The sequence below is a fragment of the Lactuca virosa genome, chromosome 6, assembly GCF_052849685.1.
Source record: "Lactuca virosa cultivar CGN04683 chromosome 6, Lactuca_virosa_CGN04683_v6, whole genome shotgun sequence".
NCBI classification, from domain to species: Eukaryota; Viridiplantae; Streptophyta; class Magnoliopsida; order Asterales; family Asteraceae; genus Lactuca; species Lactuca virosa.
The window spans coordinates 224,416,458-224,433,123 of NC_136431.1; the positions used below are offsets into that span (position 1 = coordinate 224,416,458).

Here is a 16,666-nt window from a genome sequence, read left to right on the forward strand (position 1 = left end):
AAGGATTTGTCCCTTTTTGTATGAGGGTGTTAAATTCTAAGTGATTCGAGTGTTCGATGGTGTTTCATAGCCCAAGGGCATGATCATATTTTGGTCGGGCCATTATGAAATTTGGGTTTTGTTCGAGAAGTTATAAGGCTAAGGTGAATTGTTATAAGTGTAGGGCTTCTCGTCACCTTTCCATGGATATAAAGTTCATCTGGAATGGACTTAGGATGAAAGAGTTTTGGCCATGTAAAGCTTTAGAGTTTTGGAAGGTCAACTAGTACGCGGGGCGTACCGAGTTAAATGATCGCGGGTGGTCCAACAGTGCACCGAGCGTACTAAGGGGTACGCAAGGCGTACTCCCTTCAACAACAAACCCTGATTTTTGAGGTTTTACCCTATATAAGCAACATATTAACCTTCCTCTGGTCATTTTGGGTCACCCTCCACCCCTCTTATCATTCATTGATACCTAAGAGTGCTTGGAGTGAGTGTTGAAGCTTGGAAGAATGTTGGTAGTTGTTTATGCAAGAGAAGGAGAATGTTGAAGGCTCGATATTTGGAGAGGAGCTTAGAGATCCAATATTTGCATCATCATTTCGTGACTTTGAAGGTATCAATTCTCCGTCTTGCTTACTCATTCAATAGATCTTCTTGTGGGCTTGTAGAATCATTTTAGTCCCTATTGGTTGGTCCTTGTGAGCTTGGATTGTTTCAGAAGCTTAATCTTGTTGATCCGGTAATTTAAGAGGTCCCTTAAGCATAAAGATACAAGCTTTATGGTTTATTTGATCGCATGCATGTGTTAAGATCTTTTATTAAGCTCTTTCGAGCTTTAGAGCTCCTTTAAGCCATGCATGCAAGTAAAGTTACCAACTTTACTAGATAAGTCATCTATAGGAATCAGATTTGAGATTTTAGAGCAAGGGATTAAGGGATTAAGTGCTTTTTCGAGTTGGTTGGGGTTCAGAGGAGTACGTTGGGCGTACCCATATGGTACGCCGCGCGTACTAGCCCCAAAGGGTGTACGCTGGGTGTACCAGTTGAGTACGCGGGGCATACTTGGCCAGGTTGGGTTTTCTTGAATTGTTGACTTTCGGACATTGGACCATTGACCAGAAGTGGACTAGAGTTTAACATTCGTTAATTTGATCCTTTTAGGATTTTGGGCCTTCTCGGGTTAGGCCCATGATGCGTTTGGGCCCAATTGGGAAAATTAGCCCATAAGTGGGATTTGAATGATTATTTGGTTTGTGGGCCTTTTTATTGGGAGTTTGGGCCTCAGTTTTGGACCAAACAAGGTGAGGGGTAAAGGTGGTAGTTTTACCCCATGAACGGATTATTGGATTTGAATTGGAACCCAAATGATAATGGAATGTTTTTCATGTATGCTAGCGTGGAGTTTGTAGCAGATCTGCTGTCAGATTTTATTCGTGGGTTCAGCTGTCGAGGTGAGTTTTTCCTCAGTGTACTTATGGGACGAAGGCACCAAGGCTGACCCTTTGGATTATTATCCTGGTTATCGTATGATTGAGTATTGTATTGATCTATTAGATTAGTATCCTAGTAGATAGGATGATGCTATGCTTAGTGGTTTGTAAGATCTGCCTGATAGTCTATTGACTGGTTATATGTTGTCGTGATGTGGGTGGGTTGAGATTGTACTGCTTTGTGTCGTCAGTCAACAAAACCGGTAATGTTTATATCGATATGTTGTTATTATTTGCTGGGAGTATATGTGTTTTGGGTGTGTATATGTTGACATGTTGTGTGTGGTTGGGTTGAAGCGGTCCTGCTATGTGCTGAAGGCTAACAGACCCAGGGCGTCCCGGATAGACTGAAGGCCAGTAGGGCGTACCAGTCAGGCCGAACGCACGGAGAACATTCCAGATAGGCCGAAGGCCGGTGAGGCGTACCAGTCATGCTGAAGGTTCTATGAGCATACCAGATACACTGTAGGCCGGTAGGGTGTTCCAGACAGAAGGCTCTGTGGGCATACCAGATAGACTGTAGGCCGGTGAGGGGTTTCAGTCATGATGAAGGCCTTGTGTGTATGTTGTTTGACGTATATGTTATATTATCTGTGTTGATACTTTGGGGGAAATCACTAGGCTTTGTACTTATAGTTTTTCGTTTATGGTTTCAGGTATTTCAGAGAATCGTGGCAAGTCAAAGACGTGACCGTACACATCTTGATTTTATGTCATTGATCTTGGGAGGCACTGATTTTTAAATAATGTTTTGAGAACACTAATTTTGTAAACATCTTTATTAAGTAAAAGGTTCGTTTTAAAGAAAATTTTGGGATGTTACATTAGGACTTGTACACCGGTTCGATTCCATAAATTTACCATTTTTAATCTTATTTTTGATCCACTCACAACTTACACCTCAGTGAGTTGGAAACTATATATTTCTTTTAAGTATTAACAATACCATTAAAGACTTTTCCATATCTGTAACCCCACCAAACTCGCACATAAGCTTGCATAATTACACGACCAATCATTCTCGTCTTCATCCCCGCATCAATGGGCTGCATTGGCTGGAAAAATAAGGCACCACAACTGAACTGTGGCATGAAAGTCCAAGCTAATAGAGCAACATAGCAAGAGACGAGTATTAGATTCTTGGAAGGTATTTGGAAAGGGACAAGCCAGGGTGGTAAATGAATGCCTTTGTGATCTAGGTTGCATCGAGTGGGAAGGCGTTCGAGCCTAGTTCTCCAAAAGAGAAAGTTGACCTTCATAGGAACAAGTTTACACCAATGAGTGGCTGAGTAGGTATGTCACCGTGCTCCAGAAAGCTATCATCAGTGAGTATATGAAGGGATCTCATAGTGAACCTGCCATCATCCTATAACTTCCCATTTCCAGTCAGCACGACCTTAAGCAAATATGTTACCTAAATCAATCTTATAGAAATCATGGGCCCGATTAAGGTGTTTAATATAATGACTAGGGGTGAGCGTGGTGCGGTTCGGTGCAGTTATTAGCCAAAACCTCACCACTAACCGCAAATGCGGTTAATCCATTTTCAAAACTGCTTGGTGCGGTTATTTTTGCGGTGCGGTTAGGCGGTTATTTTTGCCGTACGGTTTTGTTTTTTCTGTGTTGCGGTTAATGTATTTGGTGTGGTTTTTAACCACAGTTTGGAGCTCAAACGACTTTAAGAGTTCAAACATATTACTTGTAATAAAAAAAAACCATAAAGTATAAGACAATTAACTTAAATCACAAACAACTAATATCTTAAAAACGTCAAATCAATAGTAATTAACAATAAATATCTTAAAATTATCTAATTTCACCATTTTTCAAAGTTAAACATCACAAAAAACCAACACTTTTGTCTTCTAGTATTTTATCAATCTTTCATCCATGAAACTTGTCTTATTTTTAATATTAAATATATAAATAATTAATAAAAAAATTGTATATAATATATGCGGTGCGGTGCGGTTTTTTGAAAACTAATAACCGCACCGCACCGCAAATTTGCGGTTTTTGAAAAACATAAAACCTCACCATCGGTTTTTATTGCGGTTGAGGTTAATCGGTTGCGGTTTATGCGGTTTTTGCGGTTAGTTTTAGTTGCGGTGTGGTTTTTGCTCACCCCTAATAATGACACCCCAATACCCCCCCCCCCCCCTCACCCTTGTGGGCATCAGAGCGATGCAGCCAAGGCTGCAGGGTGGCTCAACCATTTCAGGGGCTCTAAGCGAACCAAAAATATAGGACCCTTTGGATGATGGAAAACCGGAAAAGAAGTTAAACACATACCTTTTGACGTTGAAGATTTGAACAATTGAGAATCTAGAGAGAACAATAGAAGATAAATGCAACATTTTAGTTTTTAATTGGTAATGGACTAATTGATATTTGAGATATATTAATATTGAGATAAGTTTGGAGAATATGAGAGCTTTTAGAATTGGACGCCCTAAACCCTACCTTAGAAATGTATAAGGTTGAGATGTCCGTGCAAGGCTGCTATTAGCTCGATGAAACGTTGTAATCATCTCAATCCAAAGCCCCTTATTATCACTTCTCGAGGTCCACCACCATTTCCAAAGCAAAGAGAGGCTGAGAGCTCTAAGGCTGCCAATTTCCAGCCTCCCTTTAGCTTTGCTTTTCATTACATTACTCCACACAATCCAAGTTTATTTTTTTGTACACTATTCTATATGTTAAAGATCAAAATCAACTCTTGACCATATTTAGTTACAAATAATTGAAATTGGCTATGAACTTAGGGACTTAGGGCATCCACAAGTCAAGTTGTAAAGGGGTTAAATAAGGTGGTAATTAGGATTAAATAAATGATTAAAGAAGTGTGTGGGTGATGACATGGAATGAAGTTTAATGGAGAAGCTGAATGATTATTCAAATGTTCAATTAAAATGATTATTTGGATTAAACACATGTTTAATGTGTTGCGGGCAGTAAAAATAAAGTTGTATAGATAATATTGAATTAGATAATGTAGCATTAATGATTTTGGCATGAATATTAATTTATTAAGGAGATATAATATTGAAACTAGATCAACAACAAAACATCGATTATTTTGAGCAAACAAACGGTACCTAGCAGAATATCATCATAAACGCACATGCATCTTAAACAGATAATGAATTATTTGGAGTTGCTTGTAGCAGCTGAATCACTTTCTCCAAATTAACAGTGGATGAACCAAAAGGAGATGAACATGCTTTTTCGGCCATGTTCTTCAAGTCGGTTGCATTCTTTCTCATCTCTTTCCCTTTTTCTCCATTCATCAACTCAATGACTAGCTTGGCAACTTCTTCTCTCTTTACATCTTTCTCAATCTCCATGCCAACCCCCCACCTGTTACAACACGACCAGCAATTGGTTTGTTGGTCACCAGAAAATGGACAACAAATCATTGGGACTCCACTGGAAATACTTTCAATTGTCGAATTCCATCCACTGTGTGTCAAAAACCCTCCAATTGATGGGTGATTTAGAACTTGTTCTTGTGGGCACCAACTAGCCAACATCCCTCTACTGCTTGTCTCTTCCAAAAACTCTGATGGAAGCTGTACTGCAGATTGGCCAATCACCAGGTCCGGACGTATTATCCATAAGAACGGATAATTGCTATTTGCAAGTCCCCAACAAAACTCAAGTAGATGTTGATATTTCATCACTGTAATGCTACCAAAATTCACATAAATAACTGAAGAAGGTGGTTTAGATTCTAGCCACTTCAAACAGTTGTTATCTTCCTTCCAAAGACTTGATTTGACGAACGGTAATGATTCATCAATTTCCTTCTCTAGTAAGTGAAACGGACCAACAGCATAGCATGGAGCAAAGACTGAAGAAAGTGTGTCCAAAAGATCACTGTCTAGTTCATGAAAGGTATTGAAGATGATGGCAGAAGCGCTTTTTGCTCTCTCTGTTTGTAAACGCAAATATTGAAGCATGTATTCATCACCAGGGCTGGTCCTTCTAGTGAATGAAGGCAGGTCTTTTAGACGTAGACCAGGCATAGTTGGTATACAATCAATCATGGTATTTAAATACTCATTTGATAAAAAAGTGGAATCTGTAGAAAATAAATGATAAAATCACCTTCAAATAAGGAACTACAGTGTATACATATATTCCATGTCCTAAACAAACTGAGAGTATATTACCTTTACGTGGAACCAAATCTCTCTCCAAAAGATTCGGATACTCATGAAGACACATTAGAGAACCAACATCACTGGTCCATAGAACTATCTCGGGGATATCAAATTCTCTGGCTGCATCGTGGGTGAAGCCCATGAATATGTCAGCAACCATGCAAGTCACCGGTGGAGATGAAGCATTCAGTTTGGAAAGGAGGCTTTTTAAGGGACCCAAACAAATTTCATCAACGGACATGCAAAAGGAAAGAGCATCTGGGGTGGCACCAGGGTTTTCTGGTGGCGGAAGGCCATCTGGAATGGCTTCAAAGCAAAAGGAAGGGAGGCCATTTAGGGCGTCGGATCCCTGAGATCGAAGGAGGCGTTGATGGTAGAACTCAGTGTTAACGAAGGTAATATGAAACCCTCTGGAGTGGAGGATTTTAGCAAGTTTTAGCATTGGGTTAATATGGCCTTGAAATGGGGTTGGTATGCACAACGCATGTGGTTTCTTTAGAATAAAATCCATGGAAGCTTTCTCCTTGTTTTTTATTTGAATGCAAGACTACAACTATAAATCTAACTATTTTATAGGCAAACAAAAAAGAAGAAATTGTAACCCTCCTTTTTGGTAATTCAAATTCTCGATATATAGCATCTTCAATTATTATTTAGAATATATATTTAAAACTAGGAACACGTTTGTGGTATTTATTTAGAGTAATATACATAAAAATGGTTTGTTTGATGCAGTTGGTCGTTTAGTAACCAACTTTTTTTATTTTATTAAAAACAACGGTCGAATTCCGTCCTTAATTTTTTTTATTCTCAATAAACGTCAATAAAATTACAAAACTGCTCTCTGCTTGTCAAAATTATATAGTTTCAGTAAAAAAAATATAAAAAATTGATGGTGCATTAATGGTTAAAGTTTGGATTTTTTAGTGATTTTGTTATCTATTAATTTGAAAAGGTTATTATATGGTTGTCTAGATGAGTTAGATCAAGGTGACATGTTACGAGTTAAATAAGAGAAAAGAATTGCAACTCCTTAAACTTTCAAGTTACGAGTTAAATAAGAGAAAAGGGACATCTGGTTGTCTAGATGAGTTAGATCAAGGTGACATGTTAGTCATCTGAGGTGGTCCACGTGGTGCTGACATGGCGTCCACGTAGAATTCCTGGTTAATTAATTTTTTTTTAAATTGTTTTTAAATTCTAAAACCAAATCTCATGTTCTTCATGAACCCAAGTCTCTTTGTATCAATTGGCTAAAGTAACTAACTAGATCATAAAAATTCTATTTTTTTTTCTCTTGTAAAGAACAACACATAATGCTAAATAAAATACATAAATAATATTTGAAAAAAAGAACCCAATTTGATCATAACAATTTCCTAATTTGGGTTCTTTATTTAAGACCATGAACTCTTGTGACAAATCGTTCATCCAAACTACAAAAATCATTTTTCAAATCTAGAATCATCTTGTTTTTCAAATCGCAAGTAGGTGGACGCTGATTTTCATGTCTAGAGTCATCTCATGCCCAAGCTCGTTCCAACAAACGTCGTAAACAACTTGGTCCTTGTTCTTTTCCTTTCTTTAGAACAAAGTTTAGTTTGGTTCTTGTCTTTTTTCTTGAAAAAAAACCAAAGGAAACGACATTACGTCACCACAAGAGCAAATTAACATCATCATTGAAATGAAATCACATGTCTTCTTCTTTGAGGCATTTTCACAAACACCTTCTAGGTAAAAAAAATATTATGTTCTTCTCAAGCATGTCTTCATCAAAACACATAAATACATATCAGGGCTTTTCATTGATGCTTTATTGCTTCGTCTAACGGGTAGTCCGGTTTTAAAGCAAGGCAATCTGAGTTTTCCTACCTTCTGGTATCAGCTTCACGGTCTCAATCAGGAACCCATCGACATCGTTGATAGCTTCACATTCTCTTAGTAATTACCCATCGACATCGTTGATATAGCAACAACGATTTACAACATGGAGAAGCTTGGTTGCATAATCAAATTTGGTGGTTTGAAAGAATTTTTTAGTGCTGAGGAGAATGAATCATGAAGAAGAAGAAGAGGGGGCGTGAAGAAGAAAGCAAATATGGGTTGTAATGGGGTACGGGCGCCAACCTACGTAAAGCCAAGACGAAAAAAGAACTCGATCTGATGAAGAGCCGTAACTAATAAATAAGTGTAGGTCGATATTTAGCCTATCAAGATATATCGACCACATACACCCGAAATCGTCTTACCTTCTGTACTCAACATATAAAGCAATAATCCAGGAAATACAGAAAAGGAAAGCTTATTTTTTTTAAAAGGGTCCTACCCTTACAACCTTAGGACCAAAGCAAGACTCGAAAGAAAAGATCATAGAATGGTTAAAGTCTCAACTATAAGACGAAGCTTAACCTCTCCGGAAGGGGGTAAGTAATCTTTAGCAGTTCCACTGAAAACTAGATCCAAAATATGGCATCTAACTTAGGCATTAAAGAGTAGTACCAGGGTCCACTCCCCAGTAAGGCTTTCTAACATAACTTTGTCAATTCTATGCATCGTGACATCTGTAGTGCTCACTGGAGGAAGCCTACACTGAGGTGGCCAACAATACACCAAGATTTCATGTAGCAGCATTAGTAACATTCGTCTACAATCTTGCAAGACAAGCAGCACACCTCATACCCTCATTCTGATACACTTTTTAGCCCGATCAACCTAATTTCAGCCTCTACACCAGCCAACATAACAAATCCAACCACTGGACCTTTTAGTCGCGATGGAAACTAGTAGTAGTTTGAGCACGACCAAGAGAAATATGTCTGGGAGACCTACAAGACCAACCCCTAGAAACAACGACTTGACGGCAAAAAAATTACCAACTTTGTTACAACAACACCTTACAAATACAGCAATTACCCAACAGAACACTCTGCCATACATGTTGTAACATCCCGATGTTAAGGTACTTCTAATTTCAATTCTTTTAATTCATTTATATTGCATTTGGTACCAAAGTTCATGAAATGTATGCAGAAAGGGCCTTAATGGCATTTTGGTAAATTAAGGCTTCAGAGTACGCCATGCATACACGGTGTACATTGACCGTACTAGGGCGCACCCTAGTACGCTGGGCGTACATAATTGTGCACTCGGCGTACTTGCAAAATGAGGAAACCCTAATTTTTAGGGTTTGGCAGGTATTTAAGCATCCTTATGGCCTCATTTCCCTTAACTTAATCAGCCTCCACCCTCTCATTCGTGTTGTAACCCTAGAACCACCGAATGAATCCATTTCAAGCCTTAAAGTGTCGGTTTGTGTGCTTAGAAGAAGAAGGAAGGAAGCCAAGCTCATCTTAGAGGAGTGAAGCATTATGGATCTAAAACTTATTCTTCATTTGCAACCTTTCTAAGGTATAAATCTTGCAACTTGATCTTTCAATCATGTAGATCTAGAAATGGGTGTTTTAGTGATACTTTTTGGTCCCAAATGTCTTATCTTGAGCATGACATGTTCTTGACGATTTGAGTTGTCCTTTCAGACCCTAGGATGGGTCATAAGTCATAAAAATGAAGTCCCAATGGTTAGTGCTGCTCCATGCCATCCTGTAGAAGGTTTTAATGGATTAATACTCGGAGTTAAGCACTTAATGGGCACATAAAGTCATACAGTTGGAAACTTTATGACTCTATAGTGTATTTTAGCCCTTGATCCAAAATATGGACATAAGTGCTTAAGCCATTAAGCACTTATTGAGTTTTGAAGGATGCGAGAGTACGCCATACGTACTCGGAGTACACTCTGCGTACGAGGTCAACCACCCCGATGGTGGTCAACTACGAGGGTTTGGAGTATGCTCATCATACCTCCGGAGTACGCCCCGCGTACTCACACAAGGTCAGCTCGGATGAGTTGACTCGGTGGGTTGACTTAGCTGGGTTGACTTAGTTGAATTAATGGGTTTGACCGGTTGATTTGACTTTGACTTTGAACAAATCCAAGTTTGACCAAGTTTCGCCTTAAGGGTATTTTGGGATTTTGAATCGCTTCATTATTCGGGGTTGTGGCCCGATCATCACTTATCATAAGGCTTGGGGTCGTGGGGAAGAAAGGATTTGGCCCTTTTTGTATGAGGGTGTTAAATTCTAAGTGATTCGAGTGTTCGATGGTGTTTCATAGCGCAAGGGCATGATCATATTTTGGCAGTTCGGGCCATTATGAAATTTGGGTTTTGTTCGAGAAGTTATAAGGCTAAGGTGAATTGTTATAAGTGTAGGGCTTCTCGTCACCTTTCCATGGATATAAAGTTCATCGGGAATGGACTTAGGATGAAAGAGTTTTGGCCATGTAAAGCTTTAGAGTTTTGGAAGGTCAATTAGTACGCGGGGCGTACCGAATAAAACGATCGCGGGTGGTCCAACAGTGCACCGAGCGTACTAAGGGGTACGCAAGGCGTACTCCCTTCAACAACAAACCCTGATTTTTGAGGTTTTACCCTATATAAGCAACATATTAACCTTCCTCTGGTCATTTTGGGTCACCCTCCACCCCTCTTATCATTCATTAATACCTAAGAGTGCTTGGAGTGAGTGTTGAAGCTTGGAAGAATGTTGGTAGTGGTTTATGCAAGAGAAGGAGAATGTTGAAGGCTCGATATTTGGAGAGGAGCTTAGAGATCCAATATTTGCATCATCATTTCGTGACTTTGAAGGTATCAATTCTCCATCTTGCTTACTCATTCAATAGATCTTCTTCTGGGCTTGTAGAATCATTTTAGTCCCTATTGGTTGGTCCTTGTGAGCTTGGATTGTTTCAGAAGCTTAATCTTGTAGATCCGGTAATTTAAGAGGCCCCTTAAGGATAAAGATACAAGCTTTATGGTGTATTTGATCGCATGCATGTGTTAAGATCTTTTATTAAGCTCTTTCGAGCTTTAGAGCTCCTTTAAGCCATGCATGCAAGTAAAGTTACCAACTTTACTAGATAAGTCATCTATAGGAATCAGATTTGAGATTTTGGAGCAAGGGATTAAGGGATTAAGTGCTTTTTCGAGTTGGTTGGGGTTCAGAGGAGTACGTTGGGCGTACCCATATGGTACGCCGCGCGTACTAGCCCCAAAGGGTGTACGCTGGGTGTACCAGCTGAGTACGCGGGGCGTACTTGGCCAGGTTGGGTTTTCTTGAATTGTTGACTTTCAGACATTGGACCATTGACCAGAAGTGGACTAGAGTTTACCATTGGTTAATTTGATCCTTTTAGGATTTTGGGCCTTCTCGGGTTAGGCCCATGATGAGTTTGGGGACCCAATTGGGAAAATTAGCCCATAAGTGGGCTTTGAATGATTATTTGGTTTGTGGGCCTTTTTATTGGGAGTTTGGGCCTCAGTTTTGGACCAAACAAGGTGAGGGGTAAAGGTGGTAGTTTTACCCCATGAACGGATTATTGGATTTAAATTGGAACCCAAATGATAATTGAATGTTTTTCATGTATGCTAGCGTGGAGTTTGTAGCAGATCTGCTGTCAGATTTTATTCGTGGGTTCAGCTGTCGAGGTGAGTTTTTCCTCACTGTACTTATGGGACAAAGGCACCAAGGCTGACCCTTTGGATTATTATCCTGGTTATCGTATGATTGAGTATTGTAGTGATCTATTAGATTAGTATCCTAGTAGATAGGATGATGCTATGCTTAGTGGTTTGTAAGATCTGCCTGATAGTCTATTGACTGGTTATATGTTGTCGTGATGTGGGTGGGTTAAGATTGTACTGCTTTGTGTCGTCAGTCAACAAACCCGGTAATGTTTATATCGATATGTTGTTATTATTTGTTGGGAGTATATGTGTTTTGGGTGTGTATATGTTGACATGTTGTGTGTGGTTGGGTTGAAGCGGTCCTGCTATGTGCTGAAGGCTAACAGACCCAGGGTGTCCCAGATAGACTGAAGGCCAGTAGGGCGTACCAGTCAGGCCGAAGGCACGGAGAACATTCCAGATAGGCCGAAGGCCCGGTGAGGCGTACCAGTCATGCTGAAGGTTCTGTGAGCATACCAGATACACTGTAGGTCGGTAGGGCGTTCCAGACAGAAGGCTCTGTGGGCATACCAGATAGACTGTAGGCCGGTGGGGAGTTTCAGTCATGCTGAAGGCCTTGTTTGTATGTTGTTTGACGTATATGTTATCTTATCTGTGTTGATACTTTGGGGGAAATCACTAAGCTTTGTACTTATAGTTTTTCGTTTATGGTTTCAGGTATTTCAGAGAATCGTGGCAAGTCAAAGACGTGACCGTACACATCTTGATTTTATGTCATTGATCTAGGGAGGCATTGATTTTTAAATAATGTTTTGAGAACACTAATTTTGTAAACATCTTTATTAAGTAAAAGGTTCGTTCTGAAGAAAATTTTGGGATGTTACATTAGGACTTGTACACCGGTTCGATTCCATAAATTTACCATTTTTAATCTTATTTTTGATCCACTCACAACTTACACCTCAGTGAGTTGGAAACTATATATTTCTTTTAAGTATTAACAATACCATTAAAGACTTTTCCATATCTGTAACCCCACCAAACTCGCACATAAGCTTGCATAATTACACGACCAATCATTCTCGTCTTCATCCCCGCATCAATGGGCTGCATTGGCTGGAAAAATAAGGCACCACAACTGAACTGTGGCATGAAAGTCCAAGCTAATAGAGCAACATAGCAAGAGACATGTATTAGATTCTTGGACGGTATTTGGAAAGGGACAAGCCAGGGTGGTAAAAGAATGCCTTTGTGATCTAGGTTGCATCGAGTGGGAAGGCGTTCGAGCCTAGTTCTCCAAAAGAGAAAGTTGACCTTCATAGGAACAAGTTTACACCAATGAGTGGCTGAGTAGGTATGTCACCGTGCTCCAGAAACCTATCATCAGTGAGTATATGAAGGGATCTCATAGTGAACCTGCCATCATCCTATAACTTCCCATTTCCAGTCAGCACGACCTTAAGCAAATATGTTACCTAAATCAATCTTATAGAAATCATGGGCCCGATTAAGGTGGCTAATATAATGACTAGGGGTGAGCGTGGTGCGGTTCGGTGCAGTTATTAGCCAAAACCTCACCACTAACCGCAAATGCGGTTAATCCATTTTCAAAACCGCTTGGTGCGGTTATTTTTGCGGTGCGGTTAGGTGGTTATTTTTGTGGTGCGGTTTTGTTTTTTCTGTGTTGCGGTTAATGGATTTGGTGTGGTTTTTAACCATAGTTTGGAGCTCAAACCGCTTTAAGGGTTCAAACATATTACTTGTAATAAAAAAAACCATAAAGTATAAGACAATTAACTTAAATCACAAACAACTAATATCTTAAAAACGTCAAATCAATAGTAATTAACAATAAATATCTTAAAATTGTCTAATTTCACCATTTTTCAAAGTTAAACATCACAAAAAACCAACACTTTTGTCTTCTAGTATTTTATCAATCTTTCATCCATGAAACTTGTCTTATTTTTAATATTAAGTATATAAATAATTAATAAAAAAAATTGTATATAATATATACGGTGCGGTGCGGTTTTTTGAAAACTAATAACCGCACCGCACCGCAAATTTGCGGTTTTTGAAAAACAGAAAACCTCACCATCGGTTTATGCGGTTAATTTTAGTTGCGGTGCGGTTTTTGCTCACCCCTAATAATGACACCCCAACACCCCCCCCCCCCTCACCCTTGTGGGCATCAGAGCGATGCAGCCAAGGCTGCAGGGTGGCTCAACCATTTCAGGGGCTCTAAGCGAACCAAAAATATAGGACCCTTTGGATGATGGAAAACCGGAAAAGAAGTGAAACACATACCTTTTGACGTTGAGGATTTGAACAATTGAGAATCTAGAGAGAACAATAGAAGATAAATGCAACATTTTAGTTTTTAATTGGTAATGGACTAATTGATATTTGAGATATATTAATATTGAGATAAGTTTGGAGAATATGAGACCTTTTAGAATTGGACGCCCTAAACCCTACCTTAGAAAAGTATAAGGTTGAGCTGTCCGTGCACGGCTGCTATTAGCTCGATGAAACGTTGTAATCATCTCAATCCAAAGCCCCTTATTATCACTTCTCGAGGTCCACCACCATTTCCAAAGCAAAGAGAGGCTGAGAGCTCTAAGGCTGCCAATTTCCAGCCTCCCTTTAGCTTTGCTTTTCATTACATTACTCCACACAATCCAAGTTTATTTTTTTGTACACTATTCTATATGTTAAAGATCAAAATCAACTCTTGACCATATTTAGTTACAAATAATTGAAATTGGCTATGAACTTAGGGACTTAGGGCATCCACAAGTCAAGTTGTATAGGGGTTAAATAAAGTGGTAATTAGGATTAAATAAATGATTAAAGAAGTGTGTGGGTGATGACATGGAATGGAGTTTAATGGAGAAACTGAATGATTATTCAAATGTTCAATTAAAATGATTATTTGGATTAAACACATGTTTAATGTGTTGCGGGCTGTAAAAATAAAGTTGTATAGATAATATTGAATTAGATAATGTAGCATTAATGATTATGGCATGAATATTAATTTATTAAGGAGATATAATATTGAAACTAGATCAACAACAAAACATCGATTATTTTGAGCAAACAAACGGTACCTAGCAGAATATCATCATAAACGCACATGCATCTTAAACAGATAATGAATTATTTGGAGTTGCTTGTAGCAGCTGAATCACTTTCTCCAAATTAACAGTGGATGAACCAAAAGGAGATGAACATGCTTTTTCGGCCATGTTCTTCAAGTCGGTTGCATTCTTTCTCATCTCTTTCCCTTTTTCTCCATTCATCAACTCAATGACTAGCTTGGCAACTTCTTCTCTCTTTACATCTTTCTCAATATCCATGCCAACCCCCCACCTGTTACAACACGACCAGCAATTGGTTTGTTGGTCACCAGAAAATGGACAACAAATCATTGGGACTCCACTGGAAATACTTTCAATTGTCGAATTCCATCCACTGTGTGTCAAAAACCCTCCAATTGATGGGTGATTTAGAACTTGTTCTTGTGGGCACCAACTAGCCAACATCCCTCTACTGCTTGTCTCTTCCAAAAACTCTGATGGAAGCTGTACTACAGATTGGCCAATCACCAGGTCCGGACGTATTATCCATAAGAACGGATAATTGCTATTTGCAAGTCCCCAACAAAACTCAAGTAGATGTTGATATTTCATCACTGTAATGCTACCAAAATTCACATAAATAACTGAAGAAGGTGGTTTAGATTCTAGCCACTTCAAACAGTTGTTATCTTCCTTCCAAAGACTTGATTTGACGAACGGTAATGATTCATCAATTTCCTTCTCTAGTAAGTGAAACGGACCAACAGCATAGCATGGAGCAAAGACTGAAGAAAGTGTGTCCAAAAGATCACTGTCTAGTTCATGAAAGGTATTGAAGATGATGGCAGAAGCGCTTTTTGCTCTCTCTGTTTGTAAACGCAAATATTGAAGCATGTATTCATCACCAGGGCTGGTCCTTCTAGTGAATGAAGGCAGGTCTTTTAGACGCAGACCAGGCATAGTTGGTATACAATCAATCATGGTATTTAAATACTCATTTGATAAAAAAGTGGAATCTGTAGAAAATAAATGATAAAATCACCTTCAAATAAGGAACTACAGTGTATACATATATTCCATGTCCTAAACAAACTGAGAGTATATTACCTTTACGTGGAACCAAATCTCTCTCCAAAAGATTCGGATACTCATGAAGACACATTAGAGAACCAACATCACTGGTCCATAGAACTATCTCGGGGATATCAAATTCTCTGGCTGCATCGTGGGTGAAGCCCATGAATATGTCAGCAACCATGCAAGTCACCGGTGGAGATGAAGCATTCAGTTTGGAAAGGAGGCTTTTTAAGGGACCCAAACAAATTTCATCAACGGACATGCAAAAGGAAAGAGCATCTGGGGTGGCACCAGGGTTTTCTGGTGGCGGAAGGCCATCTGGAATGGCTTCAAAGCAAAAGGAAGGGAGGCCATTTAGGGCGTCCGATCCCTGAGATCGAAGGAGGCGTTGATGGTAGAACTCAGTGTTAACGAAGGTAATATGAAACCCTCTGGAGTGGAGGATTTTAGCAAGTTTTAGCATTGGGTTAATATGGCCTTGAAATGGGGTTGGTATGCACAACGCATGTGGTTTCTTTAGAATAAAATCCATGGAAGCTTTCTCCTTGTTTTTTATTTGAATGCAAGACTACAACTATAAATCTAACTATTTTATAGGCAAACAAAAAAGAAGAAATTGTAACCCTCCTTTTTTGGTAATTCAAATTCTCGATATATATCATCTTCAATTATTATTTAGAATATATATTTAAAACTAGGAACACGTTTGTGGTATTTATTTAGAGTAATATACATAAAAATGGTTTGTTTGATGCAGTTGGTCGTTTAGTAACCAACTTTTTTTATTTTATTAAAAACAACGGTCGAATTCCGTCCTTAATTTTTTTTATTCTCAATAAACGTCAGTAAAATTACAAAACTGCTCTCTGCTTGTCAAAATTATATGGTTTCAGTAAAAAAAAAATTTAAAAATTGATGTTGCATTAATTGTCAAAGTTTGGATTTTTTAGTGATTTTGTTATCTATTAGTTTGAAAAGGTTATTATATTGTTTGTCTAGATGAGTTAGATCAAGGTGACATGTTACGAGTTAAATAAGAGAAAAACATTGCAACTCCTTAAACTTTCAATTTACGAGTTAAATAAGAGAAAAGGGACATCTGGTTGTCTAGATGAGTTAGATCAAGGTGACATGTTAGTCAACTGAGGTGGTCCACGTGGTGCTGACATGGCGTCCACGTAGAATTCCAGGTTAATTATTTTTTTTAAATTCTAAAACCAAATCTCATGTTCTTCATGAACCCAAGTCTCTTTGTATTAATTGGCTAAAGTAACTAACTAGATCATAAAAATTCTACTTTTTTTTCTCTTGTAAAGAACAACACATAATGCTAAATA

At 38.7% G+C, this 16,666-nt stretch overlaps 2 protein-coding genes across 2 annotated transcripts; both read right to left on the reverse strand.

The window, feature by feature from the left end:
* Nucleotides 1-4,482: 4,482 nt before the first annotated feature.
* Nucleotides 4,483-6,200, reverse strand: LOC145119910 (7-deoxyloganetin glucosyltransferase-like). The gene is made up of 2 exons (XM_079055677.1): nt 5,651-6,200; nt 4,483-5,559 (listed from the first exon to the last, which is right to left on the reverse strand). The coding sequence occupies exons 1-2, from the start codon at nt 6,150-6,152 to the stop codon at nt 4,607-4,609; spliced, it is 1,455 nt and encodes a 484-aa protein (XP_078911803.1). The 5' UTR covers nt 6,153-6,200; the 3' UTR covers nt 4,483-4,606.
* Nucleotides 6,201-14,205: 8,005 nt separating this feature from the next.
* LOC145120180 (7-deoxyloganetin glucosyltransferase-like) lies at nt 14,206-15,912 on the reverse strand. The gene is made up of 2 exons (XM_079055992.1): nt 15,360-15,912; nt 14,206-15,268 (listed from the first exon to the last, which is right to left on the reverse strand). Exons 1-2 carry the CDS (start codon nt 15,859-15,861, stop codon nt 14,316-14,318), a joined length of 1,455 nt encoding a protein of 484 aa, XP_078912118.1. The 5' UTR covers nt 15,862-15,912; the 3' UTR covers nt 14,206-14,315.
* Nucleotides 15,913-16,666: the final 754 nt, after the last annotated feature.

Bases quoted from the DNA above. Each gene is read 5' to 3' on its own strand.
- LOC145119910 (XM_079055677.1), bottom strand. From the start codon at position 6,152: ATGGATTTTATTCTAAAGAAACCACATGCGTTGTGCATACCAACCCCA. The intron at 5,560-5,650 runs GTAATATACTCT...TATTTTCTACAG, and splicing joins AGATTTGGTTCCACGTAAAG to ATTCCACTTTTTTATCAAAT.
- LOC145120180 (XM_079055992.1), bottom strand. From the start codon at position 15,861: ATGGATTTTATTCTAAAGAAACCACATGCGTTGTGCATACCAACCCCA. The intron at 15,269-15,359 runs GTAATATACTCT...TATTTTCTACAG, and splicing joins AGATTTGGTTCCACGTAAAG to ATTCCACTTTTTTATCAAAT.